This window comes from Metarhizium robertsii (genome assembly GCF_000187425.2).
Source record: "Metarhizium robertsii ARSEF 23 chromosome Unknown MAA_Scf_3, whole genome shotgun sequence".
NCBI lineage: Eukaryota > Fungi > Ascomycota > Sordariomycetes > Hypocreales > Clavicipitaceae > Metarhizium > Metarhizium robertsii.
Genome location: NW_011942171.1, coordinates 2,710,554 through 2,733,325, shown reverse-complemented (window position 1 = coordinate 2,733,325; position 22,772 = coordinate 2,710,554). Strand labels below are relative to the sequence as shown.

The following is a 22,772-nucleotide window of genomic DNA, read 5'->3' as shown; positions in this document are numbered from 1 at the left end:
TCTTCTGGCCTGCTTTGGGAATTTGTCTTTCTCCAAACCGCCATCAGTTGCCAGCTCTTTATTTAATCATTTTCGCGTGCCTTTCTCGGCGACCTGTTCGTCTTCTTCTTCAACAGCAAACCTGGTTTTTTTTTGGGCTGCTTTGGAGTCGAGTCCACCACACTTCGAGAGCGAGCTGCGAGACTCCATAAAAAAGTTTCTCGACCACAATCCGCCGCCCTCTTTAATTTCGGCATCTGTCCCATCGGCCTTCCGCATCAACAACAGCCTTCTCGTCAATCCTCTTGCGATCCGACAAGACTGCTCCCCTTATGACGTCGCCTGCGAATCAGCAGAACCCGATCCCGGCGCCCAATACCTTCGCGACCACGGCGACTTCTTATGCCTCCGCTGCAGGTGCGCCTAAGAAAGCTGCTCAACCGTCCCAAGTCGCAACTGGTTCCCAACCTCCTGTCGTGGTTGGTTCTTCTTCTGCCTCTCTGGCACAGAATGCGAACACCTCCTCGTCATCTTCTGTGAACGGCAAACCCGCCGTCGCCCCTGCTGTCCCTGCTGTTGCCCGCGGTAGCTCTACCAACGGCTCCGGCGTGGACCACTCGAGAAAAGTTTCCGTCACCATGGCTGCCAACGGCCCCAACTCCTACGCGGCCAATGGTGGTGCCAAATCTGGCATTCAGTTTGGCTTCGATTCGCCTGCCATGGCACACAGCACTCCTCATACTGCCAACGCTGCCCCTATCCCTATTCCTGGAGCTGGCAACCATCGCGTGCCTTCGCCCGCCCACTCTCCGTCTCCGATTCCCCAGCCATCTGCCAGCGGTGGTCGACCTCCTTCCGGTCTCCCGGGCAGTGGCCAGATGACATTTGGCAGTCTCAGTAGCGATGGCGAGGTAAGAAAAAGAAGAGTTGGAAAAGAGTAGACTGCTCTGGTCCTTCACTGTTCCCACATCTCAACTTCCCCCCTTGGCACCCCAAGCTCTAAGCACACAAGGCATCGCTAACTTCTGTCTCTCGTAGCGCCACATGAGACAGGGCTCTGTCCCTCCTAACCCGAATGCAATGGGATCGCAGCCCGGAGCCCATTATAGACGCGAGTCGAGCCACTCTGTCCAGGGTGATAACCGAGCCAACTTCCCTCCTCAAGGCGGCCGTGGCCGAGGATTCAATCCTCACAACCAGTACAACAATCAGATGGGATACCCTCCCAACAACCAGTTTAGAAACGGTCCCGGCCAGGGCCGTGGAATGCCTCCGTCATTCCAGCCTCAGCCGCGCAACATGCCGTATCCCAACTCTCCCCAGCCGGCCCGAAGCCCTGCTCTCGTCCCGTCGATGCCGAATACTCCCAATATGCCTCCTGCGACGATGCAGCCGAATATGACCATGGGTACACCTCCTCAGTACCATTATCCGCCTCCAATGGCACCTCAGCATCAACAAGTACAGCCCCCTCTCCCCGACGTGTCTGATAAGTTGCATTTCAAGTCTTTCAAGAAGAGCAAGGCTCGCCGCGACCACGCCAAGTCCCTGCAGTCAGGGCGCCTATTGGACTCTATACGCGAGCTACGCGGAAGCGACCCTAGTCAGCCTCAACGCCGTTTCCAGCAGCGGCCAGAGCAACAGTGGCGTGACCGTGATATTGGTAGCAGTCGAAGTGAAGTGTCCGGTGGCGACGTTAGGTCGGCAGTGCAATACCACAATCATCATCTCCATCATCATGCTCCTCCACCTCTGCCCAAGTTTGCCCCTCAAGACGCATCTTCTCTTGATTTATCTCCCGAAAGTGGTGGATTTGAACTTTGGCTGACTATGAAGCATCAGAACTATGGTTATCCTCCGCAGCAGATGGATCAGTACGGCCGACCCATGTCCATGCCATATGCCTACAACAACGTTCCGCCGTACATGGGCCCTCCCCAAACTAACCCTCCAGCGTATAACCAGCAGTTTGCGCCTCCCTATGCTCCCCAACAAAGCCACAGCATGTCTCGCACCCCGTCGCAACCCGAGCGACCTTCCAGCGCCAACCAGCAAGGCCAACCCCTCGTCGTCGGCTCATCGCAGCCTCCCAACTCTCAGGGTAAACCTGGACCCAACAACTTTGTCAAGCCTAGGAAGAGCGCGGCTATTCAGATCAAGAATGCCGCTGGTGAAGTTGTGGATACGTCAACTTTCAAGCAACCCGTTTCCCCTGCTCCCACTGGTCAGCAGTCGAAAACTCCTCCTGTTGTGGCCTCAACTCCTACTCCTCCCCCCAAATCATCCACACCTGCTGCCCATGGTCGCTCTGAGAGCACGGCTACCCCCAAGACGGCCAAGGAGATTCAGGATGAGTTGAAGGAGAAGATTAAGCAAGCTACACAGGGAGCTGCCGCTAATGAAGCCAAGAACAAGGAGCAGGCTGTCGCTACTACAACCAAGGCGCCAGCCGACGGCTCTGCCGAGAAAGACGCTGCCGCTGCCTCTACTGGTACTCCCAAGGTCGAGGCTCCTAAGAAAACTGACAAAGTTGAGGAGCCAAACAAGGCTGAAGAAGAGAAGCCGCCCGCTGAGCCTGTCGCAGACAATGGCGACACGGAAGAGGATGAAATTGAGCGCATGATTCGGGAAATGGAAGAGGCCGATGCCAAACGCGAGAAAGAAGAAGAAGAGCACCGTAAGCGGGTTGAAGCCGAAAAGGCTGAACAAAAGAAGAAGGATGAAGAAAATCGCAAGTCCAGCGCTGCCGATGAAGACCGCAGACTCCGGGAGCAGGAACGCGAGATGGAACGCCTGGAGGAAGAAAAGGAGCGACGTCAAAAGGAGGCTGAAGCCTCTGGCAAGACAATGTCAGTTGCAGAGGCCCTTGCTGCTGCCCGAAGTGTCAGGGACGGCGACGCCGCCAATGTCGACTCTGTTACCGACAAACTGTCTGGCATGAAGATTGCCGAAGAGAAGGCTACTGGCGATGCCGCTGGTCAGAAACGCTCAGCCAAGCCTGCCGCCCTCAACCTAACACCTCTCAACACCAAGCCCGTCGATCCTCCTCAGCCCAGTGCAGCTCTTCAGTCCCTCAAGTCCTCTCGGTTCCTGCAGGTCATGGATCAGGAGATTTACCCGACTGGCATCAACTCCCCGAACCCTGCATTGAACGCCGCTGTCGCTAAGAAGGGCAAGAGCTTCAAGTATGACGCTGCTTTCCTGCTGCAGTTCCAAAAGGTCTTCACCGAGCAACCCTCTGTAGAGTTCCACCAGCAGGTCAAGTCCCTAATCGGAGACGGTGACCGTTCTGCCCGCGCCCAGACGCCTAGACAGCCTTCTAACCGCGGCAGCAACACCTTCTCCATGGGGACGTTCAACGCTCCTCCAGGCCGCACGTTGCCGTCAGGTACTACCTCCGAGCAGCGCATGGCCATGTCCAGTGGCACCATGCCTCGACCCCCCGTTGGCTCAATTGGATCATTCCGAGGCCCTGGTGGTGGGTTCCCAGGCACCGCCATGTCTCGTACCTCATCACAGTCTAGAGCCGCTGGCCCCAACTCGCCCAGTGGCCGCCAGTCTAGCCGCTCTACCCGCGGTAGCCGACGTGATTTCAACACCAAGGAAGCCCAGGCTGCTAAGACCATGCCCCTAACCGCTGGTCAGGAGATCAAACCGATTGCCATCACTTCCAACGGTTGGAAGCCGACCAGTGTTGGCAACAAGCCTTCTGCGTCTGCTCCTGCTGCCAATGCCAGCGGTTACCTTGACCCTGAATTGGTGCAGAGAAAAGTCAAGGCCGCCCTCAACAAGATGACCCCGGAGAACTTTGACAGAATCGCCGACCAGATCCTCACGATTGCCGGGCAATCCAAGGATGAGTCTGATGGCCGCACTCTCCGTCAAGTCATTCAGCTTACCTTTGAAAAGGCCACTGATGAAGCGCACTGGGCCTCCATGTACGCCAAGTTCTGCAAGCGTATGCTTGAGAACATGAGCGCAGACGTTCGCGACGAACGCATCAAGGATAAAAATGGCAACGTTGTCAGTGGTGGCAATTTGTTCAGGAAGTACCTTCTCAACAGATGCCAGGAAGAGTTTGAGAGTGGCTGGAGCTCTAATTTGCCTCAACTTAAGGAGGAAGAGGGTGCAGAGGACAGCTCCAAGAAGACGCTTGGTGACGCAGCTATGCTGTCTGATGAATACTACGAAGCTGCCGCCGCCAAGCGACGTGGTCTTGGTCTTGTCCAGTTCATCGGTGAGCTGTACAAGCTCGGCATGTTGACTGAGCGTATCATGCACGAATGTGTTCACAAACTTGTCGACTATAAGGGTGTCCCTGATGAGGCCGAAATTGAGTCCCTCAGCAAGCTGTTGCGCACCATTGGTGCCAATTTGGATGCCACCGAAAAGGGCCGTCCCATGATGGACGCTTACTTCCAACGCATTCAGAACATGGCTGAGCTTCCTGAGCTGCAGAGCAGAATGAAGTTTATGCTTATGGATGTTCTTGATTTGCGTAGGGCCAACTGGGTCTCCAAGGAAGCCAACAAGGGCCCCAAGACTCTCGATGAAGTGCGTGCCGAAGCCGAAGCCCAGGCTGCCAAGGCCCAAGAGTCCGCTCGAACCAACTCTCGTGGCGGTCCTGGTCGCCCTGCCATGGGCCGTGGTGACGCTCGCAACTTTTCTGGCGGCTATGTGCAGCAAACCAGCAACCAGGTTGGCATGGACGACCTCCGACGTCTCAAGGGCTCTGCTAGCAGAACCGCCAGCCAGAACGTCACCCTTGGTCCATCCTCTATGTTTGCTTCCCGTAGTAACAGTGGCCGACGTCTCGGACCGGGAGGCTCCCTGGGTCGTCCTGGTGAAGACTCTGGAGCATCGTCTCGAACTGGGACTCCTCCCAATCGTGATAGCACCTCCAACACGAACGCATTCAGGTGAGAAGAGGATCCTGCCCATCTCTTGTACTGTGAGACTAATATGCTAATCTGACAATAGCCTACTCGCGAATATGGTAGATGCCGAACACCCCGCCTCACCTCCATCCGCAGGACCCTCTCCTCTTCTGGCCAAGGCTGTTCCCGACAGCGATAAGAAGGAGAGCGAGTAAGAAAAGAAAAACCTAATCAGTGTCGTAATTTTTTTCTCGGTGTCCTTGCATTTCGGGTGATAGACTTGGCGGGTTCTGTTTCTTTTTGCATTTACAGGGCTTCTACATTTTAATTCCATTTTGCGTTCTTACATGTTTGAGAAGAATCAAAAGTTGCGCGCCGCATTTTTTTTGAACCCACGATACCTCACCCATAGACTATTTGAGATCAGAACGGGGAAGTCTCTCGCCAGACGCAGAAAGGGAACTGTGGGCGGCGGTAACAGAACAGGCAGAGCAGTTTTGCGCCAGAAAAGCATTTCTCGCATTTTTTTTCATCGCGGTGCCGGATTGTTTCCCCTTCAGCCTTTCCCTTTGCTTGCCCCTCGGTTTTGTTCCAACATCTTCTGATCCTTGTCGAGGGACGCCAACACCAAGCATGGTATATGAGGGCCTTTGTTGATGCTGTCTAGCTACCTCGCGCTCGATTGGATGAAAGCAGAATCGAGACTGCTGATAGGAAAGCATGTGGCAATGAAGGCGATGACGAGGTCGGAGAAGGTGAATGCACAAAAGGTGGTTGAGATTTGTTCGTTTGTCTTTTTATGAGATGATATATGCCCGGGCAGGTTTTCAACTTTGCTGTCATACCAGCGCAGTTGAGTCCATGGGCGGACTTTGGAGATTTCGCTTCCAAGAGGGGGCAAGGAAGGTCAAAAAACCATGAAATTCGCAAGGGGGTCATGCCGTGTTGTTCAGGAAAGCTGGAGCATTCCTTACTTTCCACTAGCTGTTACCGAGCAAAGACTCAGCTACATGGAGAGTTCACCAGTCGCCATAGGTGTCTTCCTGTCGCTTTGCTTAAACTTCTGTAACTCGCTTGCCGAGGGTCGGAGAAACAATGAACGGATGCTTTTTTGTTGGGAATCAGTGGTTGCACCTTTTTTTTTACTGTATATCTAATTTATGGAGCACTTGGGGCTGATTTTCATCAGTTGACGGAAATTCATATTTGTTCATGATCTGTTTGTTTCTACTAAATGCTTTATGTGTCTGAATCACTCATGTGTCATCAATTTTTATGTAGATTAGTATCGCTACGTATCGCCATGAAGCAATAATTCGTTCAACTACTACAGACGGGGAAGGCACTGCCATTTTTAACGACCAACGCCGTTCAAACTCGAAAACTATAGTTATGGTGATGTTGTATTCGTTTCAAAATCAAGCTACGTAAGTAATATAATGAAAAACCCTGGAATGCTCTCCTGTTGCTACAGCCAACTTAATCTTAACCAATGAGTAACGCCCATCTAAAAAAAAGCCTGCTCGTCGTCCGCTATATACAAGTTCTGTTGGGATATTATATCAACAGCGCGTCGTTAAAACCATAAATTAAGTCATTCACCCAACAACGCCTTCATGATATATCCAAATGCAATTATACTCACACTCATAGCTATCCATTGAATACATTTCTGTTGTTGCCAGGCTCTTACGCTGCAGCAAGCAGCTTGTTGAATCCGAGTTTGGCGAAGAGCGTATCCATGGCTACCCACTGTCGGCCGCACTTATCGAGATACTTGTCAACGACGCCCTTGACTGTGCCAAATCTGACGCGGTTATGTTCCGCAAGAGCCAAGATTGTGTCCCTGCCCTGGCGTGAAAGAGTAGAGTTGTTTGTGTCGGTTGCCTTGCTGCGAGCCTTGTCTACGTCCCAGAGGCTCGAAAAATATACGAGTTGGTTGTAAATAGCCTTTTCTGTGTACTCGTAGCGCATACGTCCTAGGCAATCGCGCGCGAGGCCTTTCGGTCCCAGACAACGAGTACCATAGACGCTCATTTGCCTTGTGCGGTTACCACACTGAGAGTCGTCGCAGACAAGCCAACCCTCGTAGTAGCGAGATGTTTGACTGCGAACGGCATGTTCGACTTGGGCAACGACGGACAGAGTTGGGATCACTGCTCCACAACCGCCACAGAGCACGCCGGATGCTGATACTCTATCAGGAGAGACGACAAGACCTTCAAACTTGGTGCTGGCCTTGCACTTGCGGCATCGAAGAGATAACCTTGCGCAGTCGCCGAATCGTACCTCATCGGGGATTTGGGACTCGAGAGGATGGATCTCGAGATCATCGTTGGAGCTGTTCTGCTGGGTTTGGTTTGAGCTATAACGACGGATATCCAAACCAAGTTGCTCCGCAAGTTGTGATGTAGAAGTGCCAACAATATTGGCGCATAGTCGTTCCACAGGCGGGAATATTTGTTTTCCGAGATACCATTCAACATCGGGGACGAGAGTGGAGTCTGACTTGAGATCTGCTGGTGCATAAGCACGCTTGGGGGCTGGTTCAGAACTTGTCCCATCGCCTGTAATGATGTACGATACGACATCACCTTTGCGAATCGTTTTGCCTCTTGCAATGTCGCGAAGAGCAACTTGGACTTGCGGCATAGAATCCGCATTGGGATATTCTGTAGGGCCCTTGCCAAGTTGTGTGTAAATAATATACTTGGCTACAGGGATGCTCTGCTCCCTCATCTTGCCGGCTATATCACGCAGATACTCATGAATGCGCGTGATGGCAACTTCCGCCTCATCGCCTGAAAGAATTTCGTCAAGAAGATGTTTTGAAATTTCCTTGGATAGAGCGCAGTATTCTCGGCGTCTCATATCTAGGCCCTTCACTTCCATCTTCTCGACAAATTTACCATCTTTCTCAATGAGATTGATAGCAGCGTACTTCTTCTTTGCCTGAAGCAAGATACGTCGGAAAACGTTGTCGATATCGATTTCAAGCAACTTGTATTGGTCATTGACGGCTCTCTTGAACTCGTTGCCAACTCTGAAAGCATCAGCAACACTGTCCACATTCGCGTTGATCATGACGGAGTCAGTGTCGCCATAAATGACCTGCAGAGACTTGCTTTCGGCAAGCTCTTTTGTGCTTCGAAGAATCTCACGGCCTTTGTACGTCGTCAGAACAGCCAGTGGCCGGGCGTAGAAACGGGACTTGGTATAGCCCAAGCATCCGTACATCGAGTTGGCCGTGAGCTTCAGAGCAAGCTGCTTGATATCCCAGGTGGCCAGTTGTTCAGGGGTTGCATTTTTGTCCTTCATAAGTGCCTTGACTTGGCGACGACGCCCAACAAGAGTTGCAATAAGTCTCGGTAGTATACCTTGATCTTGATCTGCGGGTACTTCTGGAACCGCATCTTCATCATCAGCCTATTTCGCCTCAGTTAGTCGTGATGCTCATGTAAAAAAATTCTTGGTAATACATGTTATGCCCTTACCAAAGCTGTTCGATCAACTGTTGTGAAGCAAATGTTGAACTCTTGGATAATTGAGGGATATAGAGAATTGAAGTCCATTACAAGAACAAACTTGTCATACAAACCCTTTTCGGGCTCAAAGACCAGACCACCCTTGTATTTGTCCTTCTTTTTCCCCTCTCCGGTAGCCTCTTCCTGGTTCTCATCTTCCCGCTTTTGGCGGCCGCGGAATGACTGCTTGTCCGGGCAAATGTATTTGTTGCGGTGGAACTCGTGAAGCAGAATGTACTCATTACGCTCAGCTCGCGTACCAGTCAATGTTCGGGCCCAAGAGTTACCAGCAAGGTTGGTCAAGACTTTTGTCAGAGGAAGTAGCTGGACACTTAACGCCAACGCAGCAATAAAGTGCGTATCGGCTTCCATGTGCGTGATATAATCCATGAGGCCTTGTTTTTCTTTGGCCCAGCTGCTTAGTGCTGCCTCGTTGTCGACGTCCCTCCGGCGATTATCTCCGGAAAGGTACAGGCTGCACATTTCAGTTAAACTCCAGTTTTGGCACTTGTACATGGCTGACTTTCCGGCGTCATTGGCAAGATCGCACAACAGTCGACCAGCAATGACTTGGCGTTCGGCAAAGACATTACCACCGACTTTGCCAATAGACGCAGGCCACTCACGTCGTCGAAGGCGACCAAGTCTGGACCACTGGTGAATTTTCTTCTCGCGGAGGCGGCTCAGAAGCACACTGTAGTCTACCCCTTCAAACTGATGCCCAAGAATGACATCTGGATCAGCCACGTCAACTTGAGCCAAAAAAAAGCTCAAGATGTCTACTTCCTGCTTCTTTAACACGAGGAGGCCCCTATTCCTCTTTTGGACTAACTGATCAAAGCCGAAAGGGAAGCTTGGTCCGTGGGGGCGAATAACCGTAAATGTTCTGCACGGGAGCTTTTCTGCTGGCGTTGTATCACTCAGTGAGACCTTGTCGTATACTCTTGCGCTAATGGCAAGAATCTCTTGCTTATTCTCTTTTGCATTAAATGCGGTTCGGATAGCAACACTCATGAGGGTCAGTGGTGGCGCGTCGAGATTATCGGACTCGCTCATGGTTGACACCATGTTTGGGTGTTCAGCTAATACTTCCAGTTTGCAATGTGAGGCATTATGGATGGCACCGAAGTCAGCATCCTGAATCTTTAGCCAACAAGGGCCCATGATGTTCTTCCAAAGTACAAATTGCTCGAATAGGGCTGTGTTGGCACCAAATACATGCGAGTATGTCTCGCCTGCGGCAGCATCAATTTGTGGTCCTGGGAATAGTGTGTTAACTCGCAATCTCTCCATTGAACCTGAGTTCCGCTCGTGGTTCGAGTCATTACTTACTAGTATATGGATAGAATAGCTTCATGTACTGGGCCTCTTTTGGGACATTTGGGAGTTCGAAGGCGTATTTACGGGTGCATGCTTTGATCTTGTACATGTCCACCTTCAACTTTGTCATGATCTCGTCAATTTCTTCATAAACGCTCGCCATTTCAACAGTCTCTTCAATGCTGTCGCCATCTCGAACACGTTGTTGCCGAGGTAAGAAATACAATTTCCTCAGGATGTTGTCGATTTTGACGAAGCAACTAACGTAAGATTTGGTCTTTTTGTTCAGAACCTTGCCGAAAAGACAGAGGCTGCCATTAATTTCAGTGTAGTCCGTCCAGAAAAAGTTGAGGCTACCGTCTGCTTCAATGGCATCTTTGTAATCGATTTTACCAATGCTCCGGGTCTCCGTTGAGCTGCTGACTACGTTGAGCTTGTTGGTCAAGTTATTCCAGGAACTAGAATCGACAGCGTCACCAGAAACCTGCTTTAAGGGTGAAGAACTAGTCGGAGAAGGGTACGGATCTTGTTTCAAGAGCTTCTTGACTTGGCGAGATCCAGCGATGTTTACACTCGCAGAATGAACGGCTCCTGCATGGGCCACTTCCATCATATCATCGTCTTCATCATCCTGGGAGTCGGACTTTATCTGAGCCCGTCTCTCTGCTTTCTTGGCTGCAGGCGACGACGGAGCCGGGTCGCTCATGGGTCCGTCTTGAAACCCCAGAACACCGTCATCTGCGGCATCAGGGGCGAGCCCATCGTCTGAATCGATACTAGCGACAGGCGGTGACAGTAGACGAGTATCAGTTCGCTTTTGTCTCTTTTGAATGGGTTCGACAACCGGTGATAAGGCTCTGGATTTACGACGGCCACCAGACCTCTCAATCTTCGCTGACCGAGGGGAAGGTGAGGGAATATTAGTGTCCACCTCCTTGATAAGGTCGGCTAAAAAGTTGTCGTCGTCCTTGGTCTTGGCGACCTGCAATTTTCACAGTTAGTCCACCAAAGATTTGCACCGGAGTATGCCTGGAGGGTGCAACGAGCTAGCTCACTTTAGATTTGGGCTGAGTTTTCCCGGCGCCCTTGGTGAAGTATTCGCTGATGTTGCGGTCATTTGCATCGCGCTTGGCCTGGCTGTCGCCCTTGTTATTCTTGGCTGGGGAGCAGTGAGTCAGCGGAATGTATGGGCAAGCCAAAACGCAATGGGACGGAGCAAGATAACAAACCTGCTTTGTTGGATCTGCCACGAACAGGCAGCTCGTCGACATCGTTGGCTGAGTCGTAGCGGTGGACACGATCCCAATCTTCACGACCGTCATCGGCGTAGCCTTCCCCGTTGTCGTCAACCACGAAGTCATCCTCGTTGAGGCGGTCTCGAACGATTTTCTTGTAGCCGTCCTCGTCAACTTCGTCATAGAGGTCTGCTGCGTCCTCGACGCGGTAGCTGTCGAAGGTCTTCTTGCCTGATTGGCGAAGGGCATAAAGCTCAGCGAGCTTTGCCCGGTAATTAACCTTGGGCATGGCGAGCTGGCTGTGAATTAATGACGATTATCATTCAAAACAGGAGCCAAGCTTGCACATCTGATGATTATGTGACGATGAAACGGTAGAATAATGAAAGATAGCGGATGTTCGTGGCGGTGAAAAGTTAAGCATGGACTGTTAGCAGGGACGACGTCTGTCATACGAAGGTACTCGATTGCTGATGTTCTACCAGTCCAGAGTCGCGTCTTGTACCGTGTCGCGACCGCGAGACGCGTCTCAATTGAAAGTACTCCGTACTCCAGCCCCTAGGTTTGTTAAAGTGGTAATAGTGGGTCGGACATTCGACTGTGTGCATTTAACTGTTTGGCATTTCAAAGACTGGGGTATGCAACTAGCCGGCTTGCCAACCTGCCAAACTGCTGCCCAATTGGCCCAGCTGAGGCAGGTGCAATTCTCCTGTGCGAGGTAGGAAGGCGAGGTGGGAATCACTTCACCACCCTCACACCAGGCATCACTGGTATTACTTGTCAAGTACCTAAGTACTTTTTGATTCATTCGCTTCACTTTGATAAAGATTGGTGACTTCGCGAGCCTGACCTTTTCGCTGCGTCCGCGCCCCTATCTCTCTCGTCTTTCCCACGTCGGATGCCTTCGTACAAGAAACCCTTATGCGACATTCTTTGATCATGTATGCCGAGCATGTTCAGATGTAGAGTTCTTGCAGATTGTGTCCGTTGTCTCTTGCCTCACATTATTCCCGCACCTTTTTTTTGTGTTGCGGAAACATGTCGACAACATCTCCTTCCTTCCTTCGTCGCCGCTGGCCTCGTAGGGACATCCGGTCGACTGTTTTCGGGCTCTTGTTTGGTTTCTGTAGCATCCATGTCCCGTTGCTGTGCATTTGCATCTCTAATGTATTTGCAGGTTCTACCGTATCTCCATCTCCATAGACAACTGTCTTCCCTCTACCTCCAGGCTTTATCACACATCTTGCAAAAACCACATTCTACTCGAATTGGATTGACCTGCTCTCTGATTCCTTGCTGTACCGGTTCATAAATATTGGCTTCAGCTTTCGCAGACTACTATTCCAACATGTTGTTCTCCAAACAGCGTTCCAAAACAGAGGCTCCTCGGGAGAAGGCTTCCAATGTAAATCGAGTTGTCAGCTAGAAGCTGTGGAACAATCGATCCCAACAGCAGTCAAGTGAGGGCCATGGGGGTCAGGAGTCCCAGCACAAACCATCAAAAGCTACACCCCGTCGGTGGTTTTCAACTTTTCGTCCCAAGACACAACTTCGCAAGGAAAGTCTTGCGTCGCGTTCAAGTCACGGTGGCTCGAATAATCAAAACGATGCTGAGCTCAATGAGAAACGACGTACGCTCATACTACCTACCCCTCCATTACACGCTCACGACGTCCTGTTGTTCTCAATACTAACGTGTCGCCATGCAGGCCGCTCTGTTAATGTGAATCACCGGAGAAGCCTCAGCAATGTCTTCAAGACAGTCAAAGCTAAATACTCTCGCGATAAGCTAGACAAAAACGAACCTGACAGCCGTGAAACAGAGGTGACGGAAGCCTTAGAATCAGCTTCACCAATTACCAAGGAGCTCATCACACCCAAATTGGAGCCGAGACAAGTCTCGCCTCCTCCTCGTCTAGATGTCTTATCTGATTATTCTTCTCATGACTCGTCGGCAGAGCCCTCTACGTTTCGTGCAGGTCTGGAAAAAGCAGTTGCTGACATCAACATTAAGTACGAAACGCCATCCAACTCGCACTTGATGGAGAGTATGACAGATACAGGAGTCAAAAGACTGACGAACGCTACTTCACTACCATTCTATGCCAGAGGTTCTTTCCGTCCTCGGTATCAGCTGCCTACGTTTGTGGATGCTCCTGTCAAGACTGCACAATCTACAGCAGGAGAACTGCAGCTACTCTCACCAAGAGTGTCGACAGAGTCTGTCCGAATAGGCACAAAGGGTGTTAAAGGCGCCGATGAAGGAGGTTGCCATTTGCCCACTCTTTTGCTCGATGGAGTCTTGGGCCCAAGCTTCGATTTTGGAGAATTTATGACACCGCAACAAACGGCCGAGCCAACTGTCTCCAGTGAAATAGGAGACTGCCTTGCAAAAGATTCGGCTTCATCTGAAAACTCGATAGGGACCGTCGTTTGCGAACACGACGCAAACAATAATATTGAGCTCGAGACAGATTCAAATGCTAAGCAACTCGACCCAGGCACAGCGGCCTCAACGGCCTCAACGGCCTCCAAAGACAGCCTGGTACCCTCAGTCGCATTGACAACTGCAACCAACAAAGATGATGTGGCGTCTCCCCCTGCCGAACAAGTATGCCAACACCGTCGCTGCCGCTCCAACAGTGATCAACCATTACGCAGCTTCTCCGGGTCCAACTTCGGGAGTTTTGATCATCAGAGTCTAATATCGGAGATTTCCAGTACTGAAGTCAGGCGTCTTCGTTCCAAGAGCACCTCTGATAACTCAGAGAGTTATTCCGAAATTATTTTGAACCCCCGCCAGGCTTCTGGGAGCAGTCAAGTTTCCGTGTCTCACGAGGAGAACATTCCTTCCGTCTCTGAGCTAGTCAGCAAGTTTCGGCGCATGGGGTCACTGCCTGGCAAATTTCCCACGAATTCGGCTTTGGAGAACCCCAATCCACATCCAGCATTGAGGAAAGTATCACGAGGAAAACAATTTGAAACATATCGGAGTCGTTTTTCAAACGACTCGGAAGGGGACTCGGGGCTAATGTCCAGTGCCGAAGAACCAACTGACTGCTTACAGCTGGTTATCCCTAAAACCGGGGTACGGGATCACAATCTTCTGACCTCCGAGGACGCGGGATCTGAAAAAACGGACGAATGATGATAAACGATAACATTATTGTTAAGGATACTCAATGGTATCTGTGGCGCAGCATAGGCACAGCAGATTATTAGACATTCGCCAACCCTGTCTTGCAGCAGGCAAAAATTTTGGAAGGCCAATAATGATGAAGAGTAGTATTTCATTACATGTAGCTTTCAAATCAACCTGAAGCACGGTCATCTCCAACCCCGTGTCATCCAGTGCAGAGATGACTTTTGTGTAAACGCCGCCCAAGTGGTAGTGTACAAGCTTTGCTGAGCGTAATGTACTATACTATAGCTAGGATATTTCCTCCCCAGGGTTCCGTCCAACTTTTCCTCTCGAGCCTCAACGGCGCTCCTTTCGTAACGAGACAGGATCTCCAGATTTTGTTGTGTCCCAAACAAAGTCCCCTCCCCCTGGTCTGTGAGTAGCATCCTCGACCCCAACTGGGACTTCATGCTCAACACTTGACGAATGTCGCAGTTTGGGCTCTGCTTTCTCGCGACCAGTGTAGAAGGCTTGGATTTCCCGGTTTATCTTGGCTCCAACGACACGCAGCTCACGCAAGTCCTTCTCGGGAAGCATACTTTCGTTGATTACCTTATTAAAAGCGGAGAACATGAGCCGCGCCAAGGCAATTACCTCTCGCTTGTCATTATACAAAATGCCCTTGCCCTCTTGGGTGGCGGGCGTAGGAGTAGCCTTGAAATAGTGATAGTGAACCTTCTTATAGGGTTCCCAGAGATTAGCGAGAGCCGTGGTAATTTGCACGCCGTATTCCCGCCTGGCGCCTGCTTCGTCACCATTTTGGGCGCGGGTTCGGAAATGATAGTGACTGACGAGCGCGACTCTCAGGTAGAGGCGAAGGGTATGGATGTCCGGGACGTCGAGGCGGGACATCATGGAGTTGAGGATGACAGTGGAGTTCTCAATGGCGTTCTGGTTGATGTTGTCGCGGACACAGGTCTCCATTGCGATGCGGTACGGCTTTGGGTCGACGAATTCTTTGGGGAGGATTTCGAGGATGGATGCCGCGTGGGCACTGGCCTTGGCTACCTTGAGCATGCCAAACATGCGGAGCCAGTTGTCGTTGTCGGGGACGATGCCGTAGTGACGGATCATGAGGTTCCAGTATTTGATGCCCACTGTTGTGAGCTTTGAGGATGCGAGGGTGGTCAGGAGCAGGGCAAGGGTGTTGCGGCCGGGGATGGCGTAGACGGCCTTTGACGAAGTGGAGGCCTTGGAGAGCCCGTTGATGGCGACATTTTGCATGTCGGCATCTTGAAAGGGGTCTGAAGCAAGGGCCTTGGTGAGGTTGGGAATATTCATGGTCTGCTGCAAGAGATCCAGGACAAGCCGCCTGTCCTCGCGCTTTGGCGCAAGCAACAACACGCGACCCATGGAGCAGACGAGCTCTTCGTCGATGACGAGTCGGCCCTGCTTCCACTTGTCCATGACCTCGATCCAAAGACCGTTTGCTCGGTCCACGACTTTTTGCAAATTCGTGGATTGTTGCTGTTGAGGCAGCTCCTTGCTATCCCTCCAGGCACTATGGCGCAGGGCGTTCAAGATGGTGGTGTATGTGTAGGCTGTTGGTGCTCGTGTGGAATCGTTAACGGTGTCGGCGATTAGAAACATGGAATCGAGGTCTCCTGCCCTGGCGCACACATTCAGTACAGCATTGAGGTGTATCGAGTTTGGCTGGATACGCTTGTCGGCCATGAGGATATTGTAGTGCTTTACAGCTTCGGCGACTGCGGCTTTGGGGTGCTGTGACCTAGCGCAGCCTCGGAAGATGACAGTGAATGTCTGGACGTTGGGCAGTTGGCCGCGTTTCTTCATCTATTTACAAAACTCGTGTCAGTTATACTAGGGTGCTGGAGGTGTATGTCAGGGGTTGGACAGAGCACACGAACCTCATTGAATAGCTTGATTGCTTTCTTTAGATGCTGACGCTCGAGCTGATAATCGATGAGATGGTTCCAGGCAACGACGACCTGACGATCCTTGCTCGCCCTTTGCGTCAAGAGCAGCGCTTCGTCAAACCGATCCTTTGCGAGCGTCTGGCCGACATGCTGTGCAATCTTCCACGGGTCGTCCATGTAGTCCAGGTGCTTGTTGACGGCACGCTGCAGCTTCTCGCGCTGCCTCTTTTCGGCAACTGCAGCTGAATTCTCTCCATCCGGTACTTGTAGAGTCCTCGGTGCGTCGACAGGCGCGGGGGCCGCAGGCGGCGATTCCGTCGTATAGCTTCTGCGTTGTTGGCTTAGATGCGCAGCTGCTCTGGCAGCAGAGGCTTCCGCAGGGCCTCTTCTCGCAGCCAGTTGAATTGTCCTGAACAGACATGCTCGACAGGAAAGAAAGCTTCCTGCCATCGTGAACAGGCCCGACCAAAGGAAAACCGTCTGATTGAGTACACCTTGTTCCTGCAGGAGGTGGTTGATGGCGAAAACAATTTATGGTACGATAGCCGCTCAGGGGACATTCATCGACTGGCAGGGAAAAAAATGTCAGGGTCCAAGATCTTATCAGTGACCAACACAATTGTGGCGCCAGGACTAGTGCTAGTTGACGTCTGCATAAGTAGTGCCAGGTACCTCGTACTGGTACGGAGTTTTCTCAGCATTGATCAATGAAACTTTGTGCTTCGGGAGACTGTTTGTCGCCACATTGATTGGCTGTCGCGTCTCTCTGCTACAGGCCCTCCGGCGTAGAGCCCTGGAAACATCGCCCGCTCTCATCCATCATCAACTCAGCCTCGTCTTCTTCCTCACTCCCGTCCAGCATTTCTAGATTGCCACCATATATCCCGGCCTTTCCTTCCTCCATCATATATATCCCAGGCTTGGCCGTGCTGTGCCATATACTGCGCATTGGTCACAATGGCGTCCACCGCGTCAGACTTTCAAAAGCTCATCTCCGATGGTAATGCAGCCTGCATCAGTCGCAGCCCTTTGATTCCCCCTCTTGCTAACGGGCGGCCACACAGCGCGGGAACGGAAGAAGAACTCAGCTCTTGCCGATCGAATCTTTAGTCGCGATCGCCGTCAAAGTGCGCCGTCAAAACTCAAGCCCACGCCCGGCGGCTCCCTTGCGAGCCGCGTCGGAGTGAAGAAGGTAGTCATTTTTTAAACACCCGCGATGCATGTCACCATGGCCGCGAAAATTTGAAACCAACTCTTGCTGATGCACCTTTCTTTCACGGTGTAGCAACGCACCCCTGCTGCCGCCGCCGCCGCTGCTGCTTCCAATACTCGCAGAGCTAGTTTGCCCGCTGGCAACGTCAATGGCGAATGGACACACGACCTCCACGACTCTGTCAACGGCGTACCAGCCAAAGGCGGTTCCTTGAGCTCCCGCATCACTGTTCCCGGCGCCAAGAACGGCAATACCGCCACCAAGAGAGCTTCCAGTCGCAAAGCCAAGCTTGCCGCTGCTGTTGACAAGATGGACACCGACCAAGTCAACGTCGTCACTCCCTCGTTCCAAGCCACGTCCGGCATGGGCCTCACCATCCGCGGTCTCGCCGGTCCGTATGCTCTCCTGGGCCAGAATTTTGCTCCCGGGACAACTGCAGCTGATATCGAGAGTGCCATGACGCCTGTAGGCGGCGAAATGGTCAGCTGTAAGATTGTCAAGACGAAGCCTTTTCTCATTGCCGAGATGGTGTTTGTTTCCCGAGAAGGTGGCGAGAGGGTCATTGAGACGTTCAACAATAAAACGGTGCGTGGTTTCCGTTCCTTTTTTCCATTACATGCACCCCGTCGCTCGGCACATCCGTCCCTACCAGTCAAAGCTAACAAGTGACTGCCCCAGGCCGACGGAAGAGTCATTCAAATCTACCCCAAGGTCGGCGGTCATCAGAGCTCCACCACAGCCAACGAACCACCCGCCAACGCACCCAGCGGACCGAAATCGTCAAAGGTCTCGACACGAGACCAGGTGGTAGATGGATCCATGGGCTTCCCCGATCCCATGGACACAAATGGAAGCACCAATTGGGCGGGCAACAACCGACTCTACAGCGACAGAATGGTGGCCGGTAACAAGAGGGGCAGGGGATTCCAAAGAGGCAGAGGGCGGTAGTGGTCCCTCATGGCCTCCAGTTAGATCGTTTCTCCTTCACCACATGTAATTATTAGGGCGTCCGGGGGTGCAAAACCAGGAGTATGGGCGTTTGGGGGCAATTCTCGATACAATATCTGCCGGCGGCAGCAGCAGCCCCCGAGTATCAACAAAAAGGTCATCATATTGTACAGTACTTTAGTATCATCTTTATAGCAAGGCTCGGGAACTCAATCAACGCATTGCACTCGTTCAACATGGCTAAAAAGCATTCTTTGTTGAAGTATTCTTCGTCACCCTCTCAGACAAGATTCCGTCGTCTCTCTTGTTCCGCAAACCCGCGTCATCCCATCATACAATATCACGATTTCCACCCCCATTGATGTAGATACTAAAAACACAAAAGGAAAAAAAGAGACAAGGTAAGATAGTTGGAAAGAACCAACCTCATTGCCAGAACCACCCTCGGGAGCATTCTTTTGTTATGCAAACGTCCACTCCTTGTTTCGAGCCCAGTCATCTCATCCTTGCACACGGGGGGTAAAGGCCGGAGTAGGGGAAGAAAAAGAGATGGAATCGTACGAGACACACGACATGAGACGTGGGAAACACATAATAGTCGTATCTACAAAGAATTCCTTGTTTCTTTTTCTCTGCTTTCATCCCCCCAATGCTACTGCGTGCAGAACAAATAAAAAAAAAAGTAACCCATCCATCCTGAACCGCCGTCCATATGCGTCTGCGTCTATTTCAATCTTATGCCGTGTGAGCAACACCCCACACTGGCCTAAGCTCTTTCCCGTGTCAAACAACCCAAAAAGTGAACAGAAAATGAAAAAAAAAGGGAGGGGGGAAGAGGGTATGTCCGGCTTCAGCCTAGGTCCTGAGAGCAGTAAGAACGTCGACGAGGCCCAAGCAATGGAGGAAAATGGTTGCCCGTCAGGAACAAATTGGCTCGAAGTGTGTTTTGTCTGCTGAGCCAATTTGTGCCAAGCAACACCGTTTCAGATGTTGACCTGCCGTGTCTTGACAGTGCTAAATCTTGGGGCCTGCAAATTATGGATAAAGCATTCATCCCAAACATTCTTCCCCGAAGTTGCGCCCGTGGTATCCTATCGTTGGCTTTTTCATATCAACTTGAAGGAATTGTCGTGAATACCGTGGAAGCGGAACATGACAAGACGCCACTGCAAGTACCATAGCAAATGAGTTCTGTGCAAATGTATTCCGCACAATGGCCCAGAGCTGCTCATATCGGGTCAAATGGCCCAGTGCGGAATAGCACGACTGTACCCTTCCAATAAAGTCCTACTGTGCGATTGCTGCATGCCGAAAGGTCAACAGAGGAGCCTTCAATGCCACGGGTTCTGGTTTCCCATGAATCCTTCTTCCAAGGTGCGTTCTTCGAGATTGCGGATGAAATCGCGATTTCCCCTGCCACCTTGCTGAACCCTGCTTCCCCGTCGACCAGCACGTCCAGGAGTATTATCCATACTAACCATGCCTTCGCCAGGGGGTGGATAATAGGCTGGACTAGGCTGCAGGCGGATAGGCTGAGTCGGGTCAAGGTGGCTTGCCACTCGCTGAATAGCAGCCGGGATACCACTCTGCTGCTGCTCCATGGTTGAAGCTCTCTGCCTGTTAGTTCGCATGCCTCCTTGCTGATACATATTCGGTTGAGCAACATTGCCATACTGGGCGGGAGGCATTGGTTGGGTATGCTGGCCCACGATCATTGGGCCGTACTGACCTGCCTGGGGTCCGTAGGGTGGCGCCATATTACCATGGTTCCCAGCAGGAGAATAAACAGGGTTTGCAGTGTATATGGGAGGTTGAACATGCCCTGACTGTTGAGGGTACTGGCCAGCAGCAGCCATGTTAGCATACGCTCCCTGAGCGGCTGAATGTGCAGCCGAATTAGCTTGAGCTTGTGCCGCCTGAGCACGTTGCTTGCTCAAAGCCTCGGCCTGTTGCTGCTGTTGCGTTCCTGGTGCGGGAGATCGGTTCAAGGAGCTCGCTTTGAGGTTCATGGGAGGAACGAAAGGACCAGTAAATTTTTGTTGAGTGATAAATGGATGCAACTTGGCCTGCTGAGGGGACCATCTCTCGAGGGGATTGATAGTCAACAATCCTCGGACAAAGTCGATAAAGGCTATTCGGTTGTTCATTTCTAGAGAAAGGGAGGGGCAAAAGCGTCAGTGGCACTGAACTTGTTCCAAAACACGATGGTTCAAACAAAAGAATTACACACCTCGATCGATTTCGCTCTGCTTCATGTTTTTGCGCGGCATGGGATAAGATTTGATAATGTCAGGCAGCGTGCTTTGCTGAAAGTACTTTTTGCTGGGCTGTTCCTTCGTGTTGTGCTCGCGGGCGTACTGTTCCATACTTTTCAAATGATACGTCCGTCTGCCGAATTCGTCCTGGCGCTTCTCAAAGAATTCGCCCGCCTGCTTGCCCATTTCAATCATCCAGTTCTGGGGGTTGCCGAGCATCTCAACAATCCGTGAGACTTGGTTGTACTCTGATGACCCGGGAAAGAGGGGCAGACCCAGGAAGAGCTCTACTACGATACACCCCAAGGACCACATGTCAATGGCTGAGGAGTATGGCAGGCCGAGGAGGACTTCGGGCGAGCGGTAAAACCGGGACTGAATATAGGTGTAGACTGTTTGCCGCTCGTCACAAGCGGAACCGAAATCAATAATCTTGATAATAGGACTTTCCAGGTTTTTGAGTAGAATGTTTTCCGGCTTCAGATCGCAATGGATCAAGCGAGCTTTATTCAACAAGGCTAGGCCATTGAGAAGTTGTTGCGCAAATACTCGCACAAGGGTGGTGCTGAGTCCTCGGAACTGGTTCTGTTTTATGAGCTCATACAAGTTGACACTCAGCAGTTCAAATACTAGACAAAGATGTTGCCGATGAATAAAAGTGTCTTTCAATCGCAGTAGGTGATGGTCATCGTTCTTGTCGAGTTTCGTGTTCAGCTACACACAAGACTTGTTAACAACAGGGGAACCAAAAAGAAAAGGAAATTCACGAGACCGGCACACAGAGACTGACCAAATCGAGAACGGAAACTTCCATCATGCTCTGGTTAAAATAAGCAGTGCGGTTCTTGATGACCTTGACGGCAACAACTTCTTGCGTCTTCAAGTTTTGGCACTTGACGACCTGGCCAAAGGTTCCTTGGCCAAGAACATCCAAGATGAGGTAACGATTCCTATAATGAGGCATGAGTAAAGCTGTGGGTATAGACACCGAGTTGTGGATGTCGGCCATAAACGGCCGTTCATGCCACCGCAGGGGGGGAATTCCCTTACTTGTGGCCTGCTTCTTCGGATCCTAGAATATCATTGACATAGAGAATATAATCACTGTCTTCATTGTCATAACCATCATTCTTGACTCCCTTGCTCGGTTTAGTCAGGACTCGACGAGGATTTCGCGAGGTCTCATATTTAAAGCCAGGATTGCAGATGCGGTATGTCGCCGGTAAGTGAGATGTGAGGGCTTGAAGAGGCTAGGTAATTGCGTTAGTTAGTCAAGTCGACTGTCAATTGTCACTTGGCGGTTGTATGGGCTCAAAGCACGTACGCTGATGAAGCCTCCTTCGGGGTTTGCTCGTCGGAAGGCCGGTTGCCGGTTGTTTTTGGGTCGTAGTTCAGTCAGAGCTCGAACCTTGCGGAACTCGGGGACAGGCTTTTGCCCTGCAGGATTCGATCGAGCGGGAGATTTGGGTCCATTGGAGTAGGTTGCGTCTAGATTGGCCACGGCTGAGGAAGGGTAGCCCTCTTGGGACGAGGCAAAAGGCGTGATTGGCGGCAGCTGTTGACCAGCCTGACGCCCAGCAGCATAGTAGGGACTCTGGGGATACTCTGGCTGGCCACTCGGGGACTGCGTTTGAGGGGGTGGATTCGCAAATTGGCTCGACTTGGGTGCGTAGGGAGAGGTCGGAGACAGCGTGTCCATGGGCGAGTATCGTTGAGCAGCAGAAGAAGGCTGTTGCTCATGGGGCATCTGAAGGTTGGAGGAGCGACCACTAGAAGCGTGAGACTGGTGGTGCGGTCTCATGGGATATTTGATGCCGGCATGGGCGTCGTGGGCGTCGTGCATAGCAATGTCTCCGTTGCCGTCGCGAGGAGAGGGACCCATGGACATTGGGGAAGCGGCGGCCGGATTGGGATTGCCAGGTCCCGGAAGGTTGATGGCATGACCATGACCATAGGCGTGAGGGTGGGCGTGGACGTGGACTTGAGGGAGAGCGGCGCGGTGATATTGGCCATGGTCAGGACCGTAGGCCGCGGTGGCAGGAGGAGGAGGTTGACCGGCATAGTCTCTGGGCATTTGTCCGCCGCCGTTGTGTCGTCGCGAGGCACCGGCCGAGTCGGGATATTGCTGCCACGACGGATCCATGTTGGGCAGAAGGGGGGGGAACGCAGGACAGCGGCGAGGGCACGGCGAGGGCGACGACGGGAATCGAAGAGAAACGGCGAAAGCGAGGGCGAGGGCGCAGCGACCTTGAACCTTGACGACAGCAGCAGCAGGGACGGCGGTGAGGTGCGCGCAGGACCGCCGTTCAACGCGACCGACGTCGATGGAGAGAGCCAAGGTGCAGAGAGGCGACAGAGAGGCG

The 22,772-nt window shown here is 51.9% G+C and overlaps 6 protein-coding genes across 6 annotated transcripts; 3 read left to right on the top strand and 3 right to left on the bottom strand.

The window, feature by feature from the left end:
* Positions 1-311: 311 nt before the first annotated feature.
* MAA_03588 (MIF4-like, type 1/2/3) lies at positions 312-5,071 on the top strand (the record flags this gene model as incomplete). Its single annotated transcript, XM_007821586.1, has 3 exons — positions 312-890; positions 1,018-4,898; positions 4,960-5,071. 3 exons carry the CDS (start codon positions 312-314, stop codon positions 5,069-5,071), a joined length of 4,572 nt encoding a protein of 1,523 aa, XP_007819777.1.
* Positions 5,072-6,545: 1,474 nt separating this feature from the next.
* On the bottom strand, positions 6,546-11,224 carry MAA_03589 (DNA-directed DNA polymerase, family B, pol2; the record flags this gene model as incomplete). The annotated part of the gene is made up of 5 exons (XM_007821587.1): positions 6,546-8,282; positions 8,351-9,639; positions 9,713-10,682; positions 10,756-10,859; positions 10,930-11,224. The coding sequence occupies 5 exons, from the start codon at positions 11,222-11,224 to the stop codon at positions 6,546-6,548; spliced, it is 4,395 nt and encodes a 1,464-aa protein (XP_007819778.1).
* A 1,059-nt stretch (positions 11,225-12,283) lies between these two features.
* Positions 12,284-14,083, top strand: MAA_10970 (Mss4-like protein; the record flags this gene model as incomplete). The annotated part of the gene is made up of 2 exons (XM_011412915.1): positions 12,284-12,340; positions 12,389-14,083. 2 exons carry the CDS (start codon positions 12,284-12,286, stop codon positions 14,081-14,083), a joined length of 1,752 nt encoding a protein of 583 aa, XP_011411217.1.
* A 330-nt stretch (positions 14,084-14,413) lies between these two features.
* On the bottom strand, positions 14,414-16,443 carry MAA_03590 (Pentatricopeptide repeat protein; the record flags this gene model as incomplete). Its single annotated transcript, XM_007821588.1, has 2 exons — positions 14,414-15,910; positions 15,985-16,443. 2 exons carry the CDS (start codon positions 16,441-16,443, stop codon positions 14,414-14,416), a joined length of 1,956 nt encoding a protein of 651 aa, XP_007819779.1.
* A 507-nt stretch (positions 16,444-16,950) lies between these two features.
* On the top strand, positions 16,951-18,154 carry MAA_03591 (pentatricopeptide repeat protein; the record flags this gene model as incomplete). Its single annotated transcript, XM_007821589.1, has 4 exons — positions 16,951-16,993; positions 17,058-17,185; positions 17,279-17,791; positions 17,885-18,154. 4 exons carry the CDS (start codon positions 16,951-16,953, stop codon positions 18,152-18,154), a joined length of 954 nt encoding a protein of 317 aa, XP_007819780.1.
* Positions 18,155-19,485: 1,331 nt separating this feature from the next.
* Positions 19,486-22,552, bottom strand: MAA_03592 (protein kinase Yak1; the record flags this gene model as incomplete). Its single annotated transcript, XM_007821590.2, has 5 exons — positions 19,486-20,303; positions 20,385-21,123; positions 21,200-21,359; positions 21,460-21,659; positions 21,734-22,552. 5 exons carry the CDS (start codon positions 22,550-22,552, stop codon positions 19,486-19,488), a joined length of 2,736 nt encoding a protein of 911 aa, XP_007819781.2.
* Positions 22,553-22,772: the final 220 nt, after the last annotated feature.